A 19,239-nucleotide genomic window follows, 5' to 3' on the forward strand; every position below is an offset into this window, starting at 1 on the left:
CCACCACCCTCCGCTTCCTCAACACCCTCTCTTACAGGGCCCCTCAACACCACAGACATGGCCTGCAACAACCTCTGCAGCCCCTGCGGACCCACCCCGCTGGCTAACAGCTGCAACGAGCCCTGCGTCAGGCAGTGCGAAGAATCCCGCGTCGTCATCCAGCCTCCCGCCGTGCTGGTCACCCTGCCGGGACCCATCCTCAGCTCCTTCCCCCAGAGCACCGCCGTCGGATCGTCCTCATCGGCTGCCGTGGGCAACATCCTCAGCTCCCAGGGAGTGCCCGTCTCCTCCGGCGGCTTCGGCTATGGCTTCGGAGGCCTGGGCTGCTATGGTGCCAGAAGAGCCTGCTACCCCTGCTAAGGGCTCCTTACACCACGCCTGATACCAGCCAACCACACGCTAGAAGCCAAGTCACGGATTGAGGACCTACCTTCAGGCTCCTGCTGCCACATGGGCTCGCCGTCCGTGGCTCCTCCGCCCCTCAAGGCACAAAGCAAGCAGCGAAGGGGCCAGCCCGCGGTGCCTGGAAACATGAGCTACCTACCTCCTCCTCTTCTCCCACTGTCTTCTTTGCATCGCCCCTACAGCTACATCCGGTACTCTCTGCTGCAAACACCTTCTCACAAGCCAAAGACCACCGGGGCACCTCCGCCGCGCTGCTCCCACTGCAAGGCAGGAAGACCTCGGTGCTCTGGAAAAGTCTACTGCAAGGAAAGGAGCCCTCGGCTGACGGCCGCCCTACTTGCACCTCAGACCCGCTCCCTTCCCCTTGGTGCTCCTGCCATTTCACTCCTTTGCCTCAATAAAGTTCTCCCGCATGCCAGCCTCAGGTGCCTCCTCTTCCTTTCTTCTAAGGCTCTTCCAGCCTCACCCGGCACAGAACCGGGACTCAACAGGCCATCGGGGTGGGTGGACAAGGACCACAAGACCTCTCTTAGGAAGTATCGCCGCAGCAACACCACCTGCTGGCAAGCCGGTGGGCTTCCAGCCCGTGACACAAGCCCTTCACTTGCCCAAACAAAGGCTTGGACACGCTAATGCACTTCCACCCATGCCTCTGACGCAAGCTCCTCCTGTGCGCTGGGTTCACTTTGGCTGGATGCCAGGTGCCCGCCAAGCCGCTCTGTCACTCCCCCTCCTCAACTGGAAAGGGGAGAGAGAACACAACAAAACGGTTTGTGGGTCGAGGTAAGAACAGGGAGGGGATAGAGTCGTCAAAGGGGTTGGGTTGGAAGGGACCTTCAAGATCATCTAGCTCCAAGCCCTCTGCCGTGGGCAGGGACACCTTCCACCACACCAGCTTGCTCAAAGCACCATCCAGCCTGGCCTTGAACAGCTCCAGGCAGGGGGCAGCCACAGCTGCTCTAGGCAACTTCTTCCAGCATCTCACCGACCTCACGGGAAAGAATTTCTTTCTCATATCTAACCTAAAGCTACCCTCTCTCAGGTTAAATCCGTTACCTGTCGTCTTATCACTACACTCCCTGGTCCAGAGGCCCTCCCCACCTTTCCTGAGGGCCCCCTCAAAGTACCGCATGGCCGCTGCAAGGTCTCCACAAAGCCTCCTCTTCTCCCGGCTAAACGATCCCAACTCTCTCAGCCTGTCTGCAAAGGGGAGGTGCTGCACCTCCTCCTCATCTTTGTGGCCCTCCTCTGGACCCGCTCGAGCAGGTCCATGCCTTTCTTATGCTGGGGGCCTTCAGAGCCGAATGCAGTACTCCACTCTCACCAGAGCCGAGTAGGGAGGGAGAATCACCTCCCTCGACCTGCCGGCCACGCTGCTTTTGACGCAACCTGGCATACGACTGGCTTTCTGGGCTCCGCGCGAACGTTGCCGGCTCATACTCAGTTCTCCATTCACCAATACCCCCAAGTCCTTCTCCGCAGGGCTGCTCTCAATGCACTCACCGCCCGGCCTGCAGCCATCTTTGGGATTGCCCCTGGCACTTGGCCTCGTGGCACTCCATGAGCTTTGCACGGGCCCACCTCCCAAGCCTGCCACGGTCCCTCTGGATGGCATCCCTTCCCTCTAGAGCATCAACCGCAACACTCAGCTTGGCGTCATCCGCAAACTTGCCGAGGCTGCACACTCCAGCCCACTGTCCGTGGCCCTAACAAAGATGTTAAATCATACTGGCCCCAGCACGGACCCCTGAGGGACACCACTCATCACTGGGCTCCACTCGGACATCGAGCCTTTCATTGCAACTCATTGAGAGCACCCATCCAGCCAATCACACACCGAGCGGTCCACCCACCAAGTCCGCATCTCTCCATTTCAGAGACAAGGATCTTGCGCGGGACAGTATCAAATGGTCTGCACAAGTCCAGGGACGTGACGCCAGTCGCTCTTCCCTTACCCACCAATGCCTTAATCCTGTCATAGAAGGCCACCCCATTTGTCAGGCACGCTTTGCCCTCTGTGAAGCCATGTTGGCCGTCAGCAGTCACGCCTCCCTTTTCCAGGTGCCTTGGCATACTTTCCAGGAGGATCTGCTCCACGATCCCGCCAGGCACGGAGGTGACGCTGACCGACCTGTCGTTAACCTGGGTCTTCCTCTTGACCTTTCTGAAAAGGAGGGTTACCACCTGCCAACTTGCTGTGGGGACGCTCCATCCCACTGCCCGGATCACAGACGAGGATGCTGAACACGGCTGCCCCCAGCGCCTGTGAGCGCGCAAGGGGAGACAGCGTCAAAGACTCTTCTACAAAGCTGAAGTGAACACCACCCACGTCTCTCTCCTTGTCCACAAAGCTAGCCACTCCAACACAGAAGACAGGGAGGTCAGTCAAGCACGATTCCCTCTTGGTAAATCCATGCCGACGGCTCCTCATCACTTGCTTGTCCTTCAGCAGCTTGGCAACGCTTCCGCGGAGGATTTTCTCCATCACCTCCCCTGGCAACAAGGACAGGCTCACCAGCCTCTGCTCTCCCACATCTTCCTTCCCGCCCTTCTGCAAGACAGGAGGCCTAAGAGCAATCTTCTGGACACCCGCAACTGCCCCCAGGAGCTATGACCTTTAAAAGACAATTGAGAGTGGCCTCCCAAGGACATCAGCCAGCTCCCCCAGCATTCGTGGCTCTGACTCATCAGGACCCAGGGACTTCCGTACATCCAGTCCCAAGGCACACCTTCCCACTCCCTTCCTCTTCCTCAGCAACAACAACGGCTCGCCCCACACACAGCCTGCAAAACGCTCATCCCGGCTCAACTGGGGCAGGCCTTGCCATTCATCGACCCTTCGGCATGCATCCACCACCACCAGGGCCTCGCTCTGCTGTGCCGTGCAGCGTGCTTATGTCCAACCACCCTCGGCAATCTCCAAATTCTCTTTCTGCCCGTCTCACACTGTGCAGAGAAATGGCCTCCCCTCCTCGGCATTCACCCCAAGTAAAGAGCCCAAAGGCCCTGGCTCCCCAGCCTCCCCCGCCTGCCGCTCCCACTCCACCTCTGCCTCTCGCCACACTCACGGGCTCTCCAGAAATTCACCTGCCTTGGTGAGCTGGCCCACATCAAGCACTGTGGCACGCCAGACACCAGGCTGCAAACGTGCCACCACAGCTAAGGGGTTCGCTACGGAACGGGCAGCACCAGCACTGGTGGAGCCAGGCAGGGCTCCCCACGTCACAGGACCGGCGAGCTCTCGGCCAGGGCTGCCGGGATGGCGGCCTGCTCTCCCAAAAAGGCCTCCTCTGCCTCTGCCCGCACCGACACCCCCAGGGACGGACCCCAGGGGGCACAAGCCCGGACACGCAGGCCCCTTTCTCCCAGCTACAACCTTACAAGCAAGGCGGGCACCAAGGCACGCACAGAGCACGCTCAATGGCAAAGGCCAGGCCTCAAGGCAGGCTTAGCAAGCTGGCAGCAAGGCAGGCACGGAGCAAATGCCACTGAGGGGGCCGCCACTCCTGCCCGCAACAGCAGAAAGCCCAGACCAACCTTCCGGGGCTGCGAGGAAAAGGAGCCCCTCCTTCCCAGCGCACCCACAAAACACATCACACGAGTGCCACAGCATGACCTCACTGACGACACCCCACCCCTCCTAGGCTTCGGTCACATGTTCTGCATGCCCTGACACGCGCCATCAACACCAAGCCTTTGGCCTCTAATATTTGCACCTCAAAGCTGCCGCCAGGACCAAGTGGACATGTCCTCAAGTGGAGGACACTACATTGCAGAACTGCGGGGGAAAAACGCACACCCCCCCTCATTACTCACCAGGCTGTGGCACGCAACAGCTTCTTGCTGCAAAACACCGCGTTGTGCAAAGGCTGTCCCGCCCCTCAGGGTCCAGCATAAAAGCTGGCCCAGCACCTCTCTCTCTCACACGCTGCTCCTGGTGCCTTCTCCTCCGCGGTCAACAAGGTGAGCCTGAAGCCCCTTCCCCTCCTTCTCCTGCCGCACCCACCCCATCTCTTCCAGCACGCGCTGCCTCCAGACTCAGCAGTGCCGACGCCTCCCCACCGCCGCGCTCCCCGCAGCCCCACACCGTGCCTCCACATTCCCCTGCCCTCCTGTAACGCCACCCCTCGCGCCCCCACCACCCTCCGCTTCCTCAACACCCTCTCTTACAGGGCCCCTCAACACCACAGACATGGCCTGCAACAACCTCTGCAGCCCCTGCGGACCCACCCCGCTGGCTAACAGCTGCAACGAGCCCTGCGTCAGGCAGTGCGAAGAATCCCGCGTCGTCATCCAGCCTCCCGCCGTGCTGGTCACCCTGCCGGGACCCATCCTCAGCTCCTTCCCCCAGAGCACCGCCGTCGGATCGTCCTCATCGGCTGCCGTGGGCAACATCCTCAGCTCCCAGGGAGTGCCCGTCTCCTCCGGCGGCTTCGGCTATGGCTTCGGAGGCCTGGGCTGCTATGGTGCCAGAAGAGCCTGCTACCCCTGCTAAGGGCTCCTTACACCACGCCTGATACCAGCCAACCACACGCTAGAAGCCAAGTCACGGATTGAGGACCTACCTTCAGGCTCCTGCTGCCACATGGGCTCGCCGTCCGTGGCTCCTCCGCCCCTCAAGGCACAAAGCAAGCAGCGAAGGGGCCAGCCCGCGGTGCCTGGAAACATGAGCTACCTACCTCCTCCTCTTCTCCCACTGTCTTCTTTGCATCGCCCCTACAGCTACATCCGGTACTCTCTGCTGCAAACACCTTCTCACAAGCCAAAGACCACCGGGGCACCTCCGCCGCGCTGCTCCCACTGCAAGGCAGGAAGACCTCGGTGCTCTGGAAAAGTCTACTGCAAGGAAAGGAGCCCTCGGCTGACGGCCGCCCTACTTGCACCTCAGACCCGCTCCCTTCCCCTTGGTGCTCCTGCCATTTCACTCCTTTGCCTCAATAAAGTTCTCCCGCATGCCAGCCTCAGGTGCCTCCTCTTCCTTTCTTCTAAGGCTCTTCCAGCCTCACCCGGCACAGAACCGGGACTCAACAGGCCATCGGGGTGGGTGGACAAGGACCACAAGACCTCTCTTAGGAAGTATCGCCGCAGCAACACCACCTGCTGGCAAGCCGGTGGGCTTCCAGCCCGTGACACAAGCCCTTCACTTGCCCAAACAAAGGCTTGGACACGCTAATGCACTTCCACCCATGCCTCTGACGCAAGCTCCTCCTGTGCGCTGGGTTCACTTTGGCTGGATGCCAGGTGCCCGCCAAGCCGCTCTGTCACTCCCCCTCCTCAACTGGAAAGGGGAGAGAGAACACAACAAAACGGTTTGTGGGTCGAGGTAAGAACAGGGAGGGGATAGAGTCGTCAAAGGGGTTGGGTTGGAAGGGACCTTCAAGATCATCTAGCTCCAAGCCCTCTGCCGTGGGCAGGGACACCTTCCACCACACCAGCTTGCTCAAAGCACCATCCAGCCTGGCCTTGAACAGCTCCAGGCAGGGGGCAGCCACAGCTGCTCTAGGCAACTTCTTCCAGCATCTCACCGACCTCACGGGAAAGAATTTCTTTCTCATATCTAACCTAAAGCTACCCTCTCTCAGGTTAAATCCGTTACCTGTCGTCTTATCACTACACTCCCTGGTCCAGAGGCCCTCCCCACCTTTCCTGAGGGCCCCCTCAAAGTACCGCATGGCCGCTGCAAGGTCTCCACAAAGCCTCCTCTTCTCCCGGCTAAACGATCCCAACTCTCTCAGCCTGTCTGCAAAGGGGAGGTGCTGCACCTCCTCCTCATCTTTGTGGCCCTCCTCTGGACCCGCTCGAGCAGGTCCATGCCTTTCTTATGCTGGGGGCCTTCAGAGCCGAATGCAGTACTCCACTCTCACCAGAGCCGAGTAGGGAGGGAGAATCACCTCCCTCGACCTGCCGGCCACGCTGCTTTTGACGCAACCTGGCATACGACTGGCTTTCTGGGCTCCGCGCGAACGTTGCCGGCTCATACTCAGTTCTCCATTCACCAATACCCCCAAGTCCTTCTCCGCAGGGCTGCTCTCAATGCACTCACCGCCCGGCCTGCAGCCATCTTTGGGATTGCCCCTGGCACTTGGCCTCGTGGCACTCCATGAGCTTTGCACGGGCCCACCTCCCAAGCCTGCCACGGTCCCTCTGGATGGCATCCCTTCCCTCTAGAGCATCAACCGCAACACTCAGCTTGGCGTCATCCGCAAACTTGCCGAGGCTGCACACTCCAGCCCACTGTCCGTGGCCCTAACAAAGATGTTAAATCATACTGGCCCCAGCACGGACCCCTGAGGGACACCACTCATCACTGGGCTCCACTCGGACATCGAGCCTTTCATTGCAACTCATTGAGAGCACCCATCCAGCCAATCACACACCGAGCGGTCCACCCACCAAGTCCGCATCTCTCCATTTCAGAGACAAGGATCTTGCGCGGGACAGTATCAAATGGTCTGCACAAGTCCAGGGACGTGACGCCAGTCGCTCTTCCCTTACCCACCAATGCCTTAATCCTGTCATAGAAGGCCACCCCATTTGTCAGGCACGCTTTGCCCTCTGTGAAGCCATGTTGGCCGTCAGCAGTCACGCCTCCCTTTTCCAGGTGCCTTGGCATACTTTCCAGGAGGATCTGCTCCACGATCCCGCCAGGCACGGAGGTGACGCTGACCGACCTGTCGTTAACCTGGGTCTTCCTCTTGACCTTTCTGAAAAGGAGGGTTACCACCTGCCAACTTGCTGTGGGGACACTCCATCCCACTGCCCGGATCACAGACGAGGATGCTGAACACGGCTGCCCCCAGCGCCTGTGAGCGCGCAAGGGGAGACAGCGTCAAAGACTCTTCTACAAAGCTGAAGTGAACACCACCCACGTCTCTCTCCTTGTCCACAAAGCTAGCCACTCCAACACAGAAGACAGGGAGGTCAGTCAAGCACGATTCCCTCTTGGTAAATCCATGCCGACGGCTCCTCATCACTTGCTTGTCCTTCAGCAGCTTGGCAACGCTTCCGCGGAGGATTTTCTCCATCACCTCCCCTGGCAACAAGGACAGGCTCACCAGCCTCTGCTCTCCCACATCTTCCTTCCCGCCCTTCTGCAAGACAGGAGGCCTAAGAGCAATCTTCTGGACACCCGCAACTGCCCCCAGGAGCTATGACCTTTAAAAGATAATTGAGAGTGGCCTCCCAAGGACATCAGCCAGCTCCCCCAGCATTCGTGGCTCTGACTCATCAGGACCCAGGGACTTCCGTACATCCAGTCCCAAGGCACACCTTCCCACTCCCTTCCTCTTCCTCAGCAACAACAACGGCTCGCCCCACACACAGCCTGCAAAACGCTCATCCCGGCTCAACTGGGGCAGGCCTTGCCATTCATCGACCCTTCGGCATGCATCCACCACCACCAGGGCCTCGCTCTGCTGTGCCGTGCAGCGTGCTTACGTCCAACCACCCTCGGCAATCTCCAAATTCTCTTTCTGCCCGTCTCACACTGTGCAGAGAAATGGCCTCCCCTCCTCGGCATTCACCCCAAGTAAAGAGCCCAAAGGCCCTGGCTCCCCAGCCTCCCCCGCCTGCCGCTCCCACTCCACCTCTGCCTCTCGCCACACTCACGGGCTCTCCAGAAATTCACCTGCCTTGGTGAGCTGGCCCACATCAAGCACTGTGGCACGCCAGACACCAGGCTGCAAACGTGCCACCACAGCTAAGGGGTTCGCTACGGAACGGGCAGCACCAGCACTGGTGGAGCCAGGCAGGGCTCCCCACGTCACAGGACCGGCGAGCTCTCGGCCAGGGCTGCCGGGATGGCGGCCTGCTCTCCCAAAAAGGCCTTCTCTGCCTCTGCCCGCACCGACACCCCCAGGGACGGACCCCAGGGGGCACAAGCTCGGACACGCAGGCCCCTTTCTCCCAGCTACAACCTTACAAGCAAGGCGGGCACCAAGGCACGCACAGAGCACGCTCAATGGCAAAGGCCAGGCCTCAAGGCAGGCTTAGCAAGCTGGCAGCAAGGCAGGCACGGAGCAAATGCCACTGAGGGGGCCGCCACTCCTGCCCGCAACAGCAGAAAGCCCAGACCAACCTTCCGGGGCTGCGAGGAAAAGGAGCCCCTCCTTCCCAGCGCACCCACAAAACACACCACACGAGTGCCACAGCATGACCTCACTGACGACACCCCACCCCTCCTAGGCTTCGGTCACATGTTCTGCATGCCCTGACACGCGCCATCAACACCAAGCCTTTGGCCTCTAATATTTGCACCTCAAAGCTGCCGCCAGGACCAAGTGGACATGTCCTCAAGTGGAGGACACTACATTGCAGAACTGCGGGGGAAAAACGCACACCCCTCCTCATTACTCACCAGGCTGTGGCACGCAACAGCTTCTTGCTGCAAAACACCGCGTTGTGCAAAGGCTGTCCCGCCCCTCAGGGTCCAGCATAAAAGCTGGCCCAGCACCTCTCTCTCTCACACGCTGCTCCTGGTGCCTTCTCCTCCGCGGTCAACAAGGTGAGCCTGAAGCCCCTTCCCCTCCTTCTCCTGCCGCACCCGCCCCATCTCTTCCAGCACGCGCTGCCTCCAGACTCAGCAGTGCCGACGCCTCCCCACCGCCGCGCTCCCCGCAGCCCCACACCGTGCCTCCACACTCCCTTGCCCTCCTGTAACGCCACCCCTCGCGCCCCCACCACCCTCCGCTTCCTCAACACCCTCTCTTACAGGGCCCCTCAACACCACAGACATGGCCTGCAACAACCTCTGCAGCCCCTGCGGACCCACCCCGCTGGCTAACAGCTGCAACGAGCCCTGCGTCAGGCAGTGCGAAGAATCCCGCGTCGTCATCCAGCCTCCCGCCGTGCTGGTCACCCTGCCGGGACCCATCCTCAGCTCCTTCCCCCAGAGCACCGCCGTCGGATCGTCCTCATCGGCTGCCGTGGGCAACATCCTCAGCTCCCAGGGAGTGCCCGTCTCCTCCGGCGGCTTCGGCTATGGCTTCGGAGGCCTGGGCTGCTACGGTGCCAGAAGAGCCTGCTACCCCTGCTAAGGGCTCCTTACACCACGCCTGATACCAGCCAACCACACGCTAGAAGCCAAGTCACGGATTGAGGACCTACCTTCAGGCTCCTGCTGCCACATGGGCTCGCCGTCCGTGGCTCCTCCGCCCCTCAAGGCACAAAGCAAGCAGCGAAGGGGCCAGCCCGCGGTGCCTGGAAACATGAGCTACCTACCTCCTCCTCTTCTCCCACTGTCTTCTTTGCATCGCCCCTACAGCTACATCCGGTACTCTCTGCTGCAAACACCTTCTCACAAGCCAAAGGCCACCGGGGCACCTCCGCCGCGCTGCTCCCACTGCAAGGCAGGAAGACCTCGGTGCTCTGGAAAAGTCTACTGCAAGGAAAGGAGCCCTCGGCTGACGGCCGCCCTACTTGCACCTCAGACCCGCTCCCTTCCCCTTGGTGCTCCTGCCATTTCACTCCTTTGCCTCAATAAAGTTCTCCCGCATGCCAGCCTCAGGTGCCTCCTCTTCCTTTCTTCTAAGGCTCTTCCAGCCTCACCCGGCACAGAACCGGGACTCAACAGGCCATCGGGGTGGGTGGACAAGGACCACAAGACCTCTCTTAGGAAGTATCGCCGCAGCAACACCACCTGCTGGCAAGCCGGTGGGCTTCCAGCCCGTGACACAAGCCCTTCACTTGCCCAAACAAAGGCTTGGACACGCTAATGCACTTCCACCCATGCCTCTGACGCAAGCTCCTCCTGTGCGCTGGGTTCACTTTGGCTGGATGCCAGGTGCCCGCCAAGCCGCTCTGTCACTCCCCCTCCTCAACTGGAAAGGGGAGAGAGAACACAACAAAACGGTTTGTGGGTCGAGGTAAGAACAGGGAGGGGATAGAGTCGTCAAGGGGTTTGGGTTGGAAGGGACCTTCAAGATCATCTAGCTCCAAGCCCTCTGCCATGGGCAGGGACACCTTCCACCACACCAGCTTGCTCAAAGCACCATCCAGCCTGGCCTTGAACAGCTCCAGGCAGGGGGCAGCCACAGCTGCTCTAGGCAACTTCTTCCAGCATCTCACCGACCTCACGGGAAAGAATTTCTTTCTCATATCTAACCTAAAGCTACCCTCTCTCAGGTTAAATCCGTTACCTGTCGTCTTATCACTACACTCCCTGGTCCAGAGGCCCTCCCCACCTTTCCTGAGGGCCCCCTCAAAGTACCGCATGGCCGCTGCAAGGTCTCCACAAAGCCTCCTCTTCTCCCGGCTAAACGATCCCAACTCTCTCAGCCTGTCTGCAAAGGGGAGGTGCTGCACCTCCTCCTCATCTTTGTGGCCCTCCTCTGGACCCGCTCGAGCAGGTCCATGCCTTTCTTATGCTGGGGGCCTTCAGAGCCGAATGCAGTACTCCACTCTCACCAGAGCCGAGTAGGGAGGGAGAATCACCTCCCTCGACCTGCCGGCCACGCTGCTTTTGACGCAACCTGGCATACGACTGGCTTTCTGGGCTCCGCGCGAACGTTGCCGGCTCATACTCAGTTCTCCATTCACCAATACCCCCAAGTCCTTCTCCGCAGGGCTGCTCTCAATGCACTCACCGCCCGGCCTGCAGCCATCTTTGGGATTGCCCCTGGCACTTGGCCTCGTGGCACTCCATGAGCTTTGCACGGGCCCACCTCCCAAGCCTGCCACGGTCCCTCTGGATGGCATCCCTTCCCTCTAGAGCATCAACCGCAACACTCAGCTTGGCGTCATCCGCAAACTTGCCGAGGCTGCACACTCCAGCCCACTGTCCGTGGCCCTAACAAAGATGTTAAATCATACTGGCCCCAGCACGGACCCCTGAGGGACACCACTCATCACTGGGCTCCACTCGGACATCGAGCCTTTCATTGCAACTCATTGAGAGCACCCATCCAGCCAATCACACACCGAGCGGTCCACCCACCAAGTCCGCATCTCTCCATTTCAGAGACAAGGATCTTGCGCGGGACAGTATCAAATGCTCTGCACAAGTCCAGGGACGTGACGCCAGTCGCTCTTCCCTTACCCACCAATGCCTTAATCCTGTCATAGAAGGCCACCCCATTTGTCAGGCACGCTTTGCCCTCTGTGAAGCCATGTTGGCCGTCAGCAGTCACGCCTCCCTTTTCCAGGTGCCTTGGCATACTTTCCAGGAGGATCTGCTCCACGATCCCGCCAGGCACGGAGGTGACGCTGACCGACCTGTCGTTAACCTGGGTCTTCCTCTTGACCTTTCTGAAAAGGAGGGTTACCACCTGCCAGCTTGCTGTGGGGACGCTCCATCCCACTGCCCGGATCACAGACGAGGATGCTGAACACGGCTGCCCCCAGCGCCTGTGAGCGCGCAAGGGGAGACAGCGTCAAAGACTCTTCTACAAAGCTGAAGTGAACACCACCCACGTCTCTCTCCTTGTCCACAAAGCTAGCCACTCCAACACAGAAGACAGGGAGGTCAGTCAAGCACGATTCCCTCTTGGTAAATCCATGCCGACGGCTCCTCATCACTTGCTTGTCCTTCAGCAGCTTGGCAACGCTTCCGCGGAGGATTTTCTCCATCACCTCCCCTGGCAACAAGGACAGGCTCACCAGCCTCTGCTCTCCCACATCTTCCTTCCCGCCCTTCTGCAAGACAGGAGGCCTAAGAGCAATCTTCTGGACACCCGCAACTGCCCCCAGGAGCTATGACCTTTAAAAGATGATTGAGAGTGGCCTCCCAAGGACATCAGCCAGCTCCCCCAGCATTCGTGGCTCTGACTCATCAGGACCCAGGGACTTCCGTACATCCAGTCCCAAGGCACACCTTCCCACTCCCTTCCTCTTCCTCAGCAACAACAACGGCTCGCCCCACACACAGCCTGCAAAATGCTCATCCCGGCTCAACTGGGGCAGGCCTTGCCATTCATCGACCCTTCGGCATGCATCCACCACCACCAGGGCCTCGCTCTGCTGTGCCGTGCAGCGTGCTTACGTCCAACCACCCTCGGCAATCTCCAAATTCTCTTTCTGCCCGTCTCACACTGTGCAGAGAAATGGCCTCCCCTCCTCGGCATTCACCCCAAGTAAAGAGCCCAAAGGCCCTGGCTCCCCAGCCTCCCCCGCCTGCCGCTCCCACTCCACCTCTGCCTCTCGCCACACTCACGGGCTCTCCAGAAATTCACCTGCCTTGGTGAGCTGGCCCACATCAAGCACTGTGGCACGCCAGACACCAGGCTGCAAACGTGCCACCACAGCTAAGGGGTTCGCTACAGAACGGGCAGCACCAGCACTGGTGGAGCCAGGCAGGGCTCCCCACGTCACAGGACCGGCGAGCTCTCGGCCAGGGCTGCCGGGATGGCGGCCTGCTCTCCCAAAAAGGCCTTCTCTGCCTCTGCCCGCACCGACACCCCCAGGGACGGACCCCAGGGGGCACAAGCCCGGACACGCAGGCCCCTTTCTCCCAGCTACAACCTTACAAGCAAGGCGGGCACCAAGGCACGCACAGAGCACGCTCAATGGCAAAGGCCAGGCCTCAAGGCAGGCTTAGCAAGCTGGCAGCAAGGCAGGCACGGAGCAAATGCCACTGAGGGGGCCGCCACTCCTGCCCGCAACAGCAGAAAGCCCAGACCAACCTTCCGGGGCTGCGAGGAAAAGGAGCCCCTCCTTCCCAGCGCACCCACAAAACACACCACACGAGTGCCACAGCATGACCTCACTGACGACACCCCACCCCTCCTAGGCTTCGGTCACATGTTCTGCATGCCCTGACACGCGCCATCAACACCAAGCCTTTGGCCTCTAATATTTGCACCTCAAAGCTGCCGCCAGGACCAAGTGGACATGTCCTCAAGTGGAGGACACTACATTGCAGAACTACGGGGGAAAAACGCACACCCCCCCTCATTACTCACCAGGCTGTGGCACGCAACAGCTTCTTGCTGCAAAACACCGCGTTGTGCAAAGGCTGTCCCGCCCCTCAGGGTCCAGCATAAAAGCTGGCCCAGCACCTCTCTCTCTCACACGCTGCTCCTGGTGCCTTCTCCTCCGCGGTCAACAAGGTGAGCCTGAAGCCCCTTCCCCTCCTTCTCCTGCCGCACCCGCCCCATCTCTTCCAGCGCGCGCTGCCTCCAGACTCAGCAGTGCCGACGCCTCCCCACCGCCGCGCTCCCCGCAGCCCCACACCGTGCCTCCACATTCCCCTGCCCTCCTGTAACGCCACCCCTCGCGCCCCCACCACCCTCCGCTTCCTCAACACCCTCTCTTACAGGGCCCCTCAACACCACAGACATGGCCTGCAACAACCTCTGCAGCCCCTGCGGACCCACCCCGCTGGCTAACAGCTGCAACGAGCCCTGCGTCAGGCAGTGCGAAGAATCCCGCGTCGTCATCCAGCCTCCCGCCGTGCTGGTCACCCTGCCGGGACCCATCCTCAGCTCCTTCCCCCAGAGCACCGCCGTCGGATCGTCCTCATCGGCTGCCGTGGGCAACATCCTCAGCTCCCAGGGAGTGCCCGTCTCCTCCGGCGGCTTCGGCTATGGCTTCGGAGGCCTGGGCTGCTATGGTGCCAGAAGAGCCTGCTACCCCTGCTAAGGGCTCCTTACACCACGCCTGATACCAGCCAACCACACGCTAGAAGCCAAGTCACGGATTGAGGACCTACCTTCAGGCTCCTGCTGCCACATGGGCTCGCCGTCCGTGGCTCCTCCGCCCCTCAAGGCACAAAGCAAGCAGCGAAGGGGCCAGCCCGCGGTGCCTGGAAACATGAGCTACCTACCTCCTCCTCTTCTCCCACTGTCTTCTTTGCATCGCCCCTACAGCTACATCCGGTACTCTCTGCTGCAAACACCTTCTCACAAGCCAAAGACCACCGGGGCACCTCCGCCGCGCTGCTCCCACTGCAAGGCAGGAAGACCTCGGTGCTCTGGAAAAGTCTACTGCAAGGAAAGGAGCCCTCGGCTGACGGCCGCCCTACTTGCACCTCAGACCCGCTCCCTTCCCCTTGGTGCTCCTGCCATTTCACTCCTTTGCCTCAATAAAGTTCTCCCGCATGCCAGCCTCAGGTGCCTCCTCTTCCTTTCTTCTAAGGCTCTTCCAGCCTCACCCGGCACAGAACCGGGACTCAACAGGCCATCGGGGTGGGTGGACAAGGACCACAAGACCTCTCTTAGGAAGTATCGCCGCAGCAACACCACCTGCTGGCAAGCCGGTGGGCTTCCAGCCCGTGACACAAGCCCTTCACTTGCCCAAACAAAGGCTTGGACACGCTAATGCACTTCCACCCATGCCTCTGACGCAAGCTCCTCCTGTGCGCTGGGTTCACTTTGGCTGGATGCCAGGTGCCCGCCAAGCCGCTCTGTCACTCCCCCTCCTCAACTGGAAAGGGGAGAGAGAACACAACAAAACGGTTTGTGGGTCGAGGTAAGAACAGGGAGGGGATAGAGTCGTCAAGGGGTTTGGGTTGGAAGGGACCTTCAAGATCATCTAGCTCCAAGCCCTCTGCCATGGGCAGGGACACCTTCCACCACACCAGCTTGCTCAAAGCACCATCCAGCCTGGCCTTGAACAGCTCCAGGCAGGGGGCAGCCACAGCTGCTCTAGGCAACTTCTTCCAGCATCTCACCGACCTCACGGGAAAGAATTTCTTTCTCATATCTAACCTAAAGCTACCCTCTCTCAGGTTAAATCCGTTACCTGTCGTCTTATCACTACACTCCCTGGTCCAGAGGCCCTCCCCACCTTTCCTGAGGGCCCCCTCAAAGTACCGCATGGCCGCTGCAAGGTCTCCACAAAGCCTCCTCTTCTCCCGGCTAAACGATCCCAACTCTCTCAGCCTGTCTGCAAAGGGGAGGTGCTGCACCTCCTCCTCATCTTTGTGGCCCTCCTCTGGACCCGCTCGAGCAGGTCCATGCCTTTCTTATGCTGGGGGCCTTCAGAGCCGAATGCAGTACTCCACTCTCACCAGAGCCGAGTAGGGAGGGAGAATCACCTCCCTCGACCTGCCGGCCACGCTGCTTTTGACGCAACCTGGCATACGACTGGCTTTCTGGGCTCCGCGCGAACGTTGCCGGCTCATACTCAGTTCTCCATTCACCAATACCCCCAAGTCCTTCTCCGCAGGGCTGCTCTCAATGCACTCACCGCCCGACCTGCAGCCATCTTTGGGATTGCCCCTGGCACTTGGCCTCGTGGCACTCCATGAGCTTTGCACAGGCCCACCTCCCAAGCCTGCCACGGTCCCTCTGGATGGCATCCCTTCCCTCTAGAGCATCAACCGCAACACTCAGCTTGGCGTCATCCGCAAACTTGCCGAGGCTGCACACTCCAGCCCACTGTCCGTGGCCCTAACAAAGATGTTAAATCATACTGGCCCCAGCACGGACCCCTGAGGGACACCACTCATCACTGGGCTCCACTCGGACATCGAGCCTTTCATTGCAACTCATTGAGAGCACCCATCCAGCCAATCACACACCGAGCGGTCCACCCACCAAGTCCGCATCTCTCCATTTCAGAGACAAGGATCTTGCGCGGGACAGTATCAAATGCTCTGCACAAGTCCAGGGACGTGACGCCAGTCGCTCTTCCCTTACCCACCAATGCCTTAATCCTGTCATAGAAGGCCACCCCATTTGTCAGGCACGCTTTGCCCTCTGTGAAGCCATGTTGGCCGTCAGCAGTCACGCCTCCCTTTTCCAGGTGCCTTGGCATACTTTCCAGGAGGATCTGCTCCACGATCCCGCCAGGCACGGAGGTGACGCTGACCGACCTGTCGTTAACCTGGGTCTTCCTCTTGACCTTTCTGAAAAGGAGGGTTACCACCTGCCAACTTGCTGTGGGGACGCTCCATCCCACTGCCCGGATCACAGACGAGGATGCTGAACACGGCTGCCCCCAGCGCCTGTGAGCGCGCAAGGGGAGACAGCGTCAAAGACTCTTCTACAAAGCTGAAGTGAACACCACCCACGTCTCTCTCCTTGTCCACAAAGCTAGCCACTCCAACACAGAAGACAGGGAGGTCAGTCAAGCACGATTCCCTCTTGGTAAATCCATGCCGACGGCTCCTCATCACTTGCTTGTCCTTCAGCAGCTTGGCAACGCTTCCGCGGAGGATTTTCTCCATCACCTCCCCTGGCAACAAGGACAGGCTCACCAGCCTCTGCTCTCCCACATCTTCCTTCCCGCCCTTCTGCAAGACAGGAGGCCTAAGAGCAATCTTCTGGACACCCGCAACTGCCCCCAGGAGCTATGACCTTTAAAAGATAATTGAGAGTGGCCTCCCAAGGACATCAGCCAGCTCCCCCAGCATTCGTGGCTCTGACTCATCAGGACCCAGGGACTTCCGTACATCCAGTCCCAAGGCACACCTTCCCACTCCCTTCCTCTTCCTCAGCAACAACAACGGCTCGCCCCACACACAGCCTGCAAAACGCTCATCCCGGCTCAACTGGGGCAGGCCTTGCCATTCATCGACCCTTCGGCATGCATCCACCACCACCAGGGCCTCGCTCTGCTGTGCCGTGCAGCGTGCTTACGTCCAACCACCCTCGGCAATCTCCAAATTCTCTTTCTGCCCGTCTCACACTGTGCAGAGAAATGGCCTCCCCTCCTCGGCATTCACCCCAAGTAAAGAGCCCAAAGGCCCTGGCTCCCCAGCCTCCCCCGCCTGCCGCTCCCACTCCACCTCTGCCTCTCGCCACACTCACGGGCTCTCCAGAAATTCACCTGCCTTGGTGAGCTGGCCCACATCAAGCACTGTGGCACGCCAGACACCAGGCTGCAAACGTGCCACCACAGCTAAGGGGTTCGCTACAGAACGGGCAGCACCAGCACTGGTGGAGCCAGGCAGGGCTCCCCACGTCACAGGACCGGCGAGCTCTCGGCCAGGGCTGCCGGGATGGCGGCCTGCTCTCCCAAAAAGGCCTCCTCTGCCTCTGCCCGCACCGACACCCCCAGGGACGGACCCCAGGGGGCACAAGCCCGGACACGCAGGCCCCTTTCTCCCAGCTACAACCTTACAAGCAAGGCGGGCACCAAGGCACGCACAGAGCACGCTCAATGGCAAAGGCCAGGCCTCAAGGCAGGCTTAGCAAGCTGGCAGCAAGGCAGGCACGGAGCAAATGCCACTGAGGGGGCCGCCACTCCTGCCCGCAACAGCAGAAAGCCCAGACCAACCTTCCGGGGCTGCGAGGAAAAGGAGCCCCTCCTTCCCAGCGCACCCACAAAACACACCACACGAGTGCCACAGCATGACCTCACTGACGACACCCCACCCCTCCTAGGCTTCGGTCACATGTTCTGCATGCCCTGACACGCGCCATCAACACCAAGCCTTTGGCCTCTAATATTTGCACCTCAAAGCTGCCGCCAGGACCAAGTGGACATGTCCTCAAGTGGAGGACACTACATTGCAGAACTGCGGGGGAAAAACGCACACCCCTCCTCATTACTCACCAGGCTGTGGCACGCAACAGCTTCTTGCTGCAAAACACCGCGTTGTGCAAAGGCTGTCCCGCCCCTCAGGGTCCAGCATAAAAGCTGGCCCAGCACCTCTCTCTCTCACACGCTGCTCCTGGTGCCTTCTCCTCCGCGGTCAACAAGGTGAGCCTGAAGCCCCTTCCCCTCCTTCTCCTGCCGCACCCGCCCCATCTCTTCCAGCACGCGCTGCCTCCAGACTCAGCAGTGCCGACGCCTCCCCACCGCCGCGCTCCCCGCAGCCCCACACCGTGCCTCCACATTCCCCTGCCCTCCTGTAACGCCACCCCTCGCGCCCCCACCACCCTCCGCTTCCTCAACACCCTCTCTTACAGGGCCCCTCAACACCACAGACATGGCCTGCAACAACCTCTGCAGCCCCTGCGGACCCACCCCGCTGGCTAACAGCTGCAACGAGCCCTGCGTCAGGCAGTGCGAAGAATCCCGCGTCGTCATCCAGCCTCCCGCCGTGCTGGTCACCCTGCCGGGACCCATCCTCAGCTCCTTCCCCCAGAGCACCGCCGTCGGATCGTCCTCATCGGCTGCCGTGGGCAACATCCTCAGCTCCCAGGGAGTGCCCGTCTCCTCCGGCGGCTTCGGCTATGGCTTCGGAGGCCTGGGCTGCTATGGTGCCAGAAGAGCCTGCTACCCCTGCTAAGGGCTCCTTACACCACGCCTGATACCAGCCAACCACACGCTAGAAGCCAAGTCACGGATTGAGGACCTACCTTCAGGCTCCTGCTGCCACATGGGCTCGCCGTCCGTGGCTCCTCCGCCCCTCAAGGCACAAAGCAAGCAGCGAAGGGGCCAGCCCGCGGTGCCTGGAAACATGAGCTACCTACCTCCTCCTCTTCTCCCACTGTCTTCTTTGCATCGCCCCTACAGCTACATCCGGTACTCTCTGCTGCAAACACCTTCTCACAAGCCACAGACCACCGGGGCACCTCCGCCGCGCTGCTCCCACTGCAAGGCAGGAAGACCTCGGTGCTCTGGAAAAGTCTACTGCAAGGAAAGGAGCCCTCGGCTGACGGCCGCCCTACTTGCACCTCAGACCCGCTCCCTTCCCCTTGGTGCTCCTGCCATTTCACTCCTTTGCCTCAATAAAGTTCTCCCGCATGCCAGCCTCAGGTGCCTCCTCTTCCTTTCTTCTAAGGCTCTTCCAGCCTCACCCGGCACAGAACCGGGACTCAACAGGCCATCGGGGTGGGTGGACAAGGACCACAAGACCTCTCTTAGGAAGTATCGCCGCAGCAACACCACCTGCTGGCAAGCCGGTGGGCTTCCAGCCCGTGACACAAGCCCTTCACTTGCCCAAACAAAGGCTTGGACACGCTAATGCACTTCCACCCATGCCTCTGACGCAAGCTCCTCCTGTGC

General features: G+C 60.4%; 5 protein-coding genes across 5 annotated transcripts; all 5 read left to right on the plus strand.

The window, feature by feature from the left end:
* The first annotated feature begins 48 nt into the window (after positions 1–48).
* Positions 49–360, plus strand: LOC129735704 (feather keratin-like). The gene has a single exon (XM_055705870.1). The coding sequence runs from the start codon at positions 58–60 to the stop codon at positions 358–360; it is 303 nt and encodes a 100-aa protein (XP_055561845.1). The 5' UTR covers positions 49–57.
* Positions 361–4,588: 4,228 nt separating this feature from the next.
* Positions 4,589–4,900, plus strand: LOC129735702 (feather keratin-like). The gene has a single exon (XM_055705868.1). It carries the CDS (start codon positions 4,598–4,600, stop codon positions 4,898–4,900), a length of 303 nt encoding a protein of 100 aa, XP_055561843.1. The 5' UTR covers positions 4,589–4,597.
* A 4,228-nt stretch (positions 4,901–9,128) lies between these two features.
* Positions 9,129–9,701, plus strand: LOC129735674 (feather keratin-like). Its single transcript, XM_055705740.1, has one exon. The coding sequence runs from the start codon at positions 9,138–9,140 to the stop codon at positions 9,438–9,440; it is 303 nt and encodes a 100-aa protein (XP_055561715.1). The 5' UTR covers positions 9,129–9,137; the 3' UTR covers positions 9,441–9,701.
* Positions 9,702–13,668: 3,967 nt separating this feature from the next.
* Positions 13,669–13,980, plus strand: LOC129735701 (feather keratin-like). Its single transcript, XM_055705867.1, has one exon. It carries the CDS (start codon positions 13,678–13,680, stop codon positions 13,978–13,980), a length of 303 nt encoding a protein of 100 aa, XP_055561842.1. The 5' UTR covers positions 13,669–13,677.
* A 4,228-nt stretch (positions 13,981–18,208) lies between these two features.
* Positions 18,209–18,520, plus strand: LOC129735707 (feather keratin-like). The gene has a single exon (XM_055705942.1). It carries the CDS (start codon positions 18,218–18,220, stop codon positions 18,518–18,520), a length of 303 nt encoding a protein of 100 aa, XP_055561917.1. The 5' UTR covers positions 18,209–18,217.
* The last annotated feature ends 719 nt before the right edge of the window (positions 18,521–19,239 follow it).

Source organism: Falco cherrug, chromosome 3 (assembly GCF_023634085.1).
Source record: "Falco cherrug isolate bFalChe1 chromosome 3, bFalChe1.pri, whole genome shotgun sequence".
In the NCBI taxonomy this organism is placed as follows: Eukaryota; Metazoa; Chordata; class Aves; order Falconiformes; family Falconidae; genus Falco; species Falco cherrug.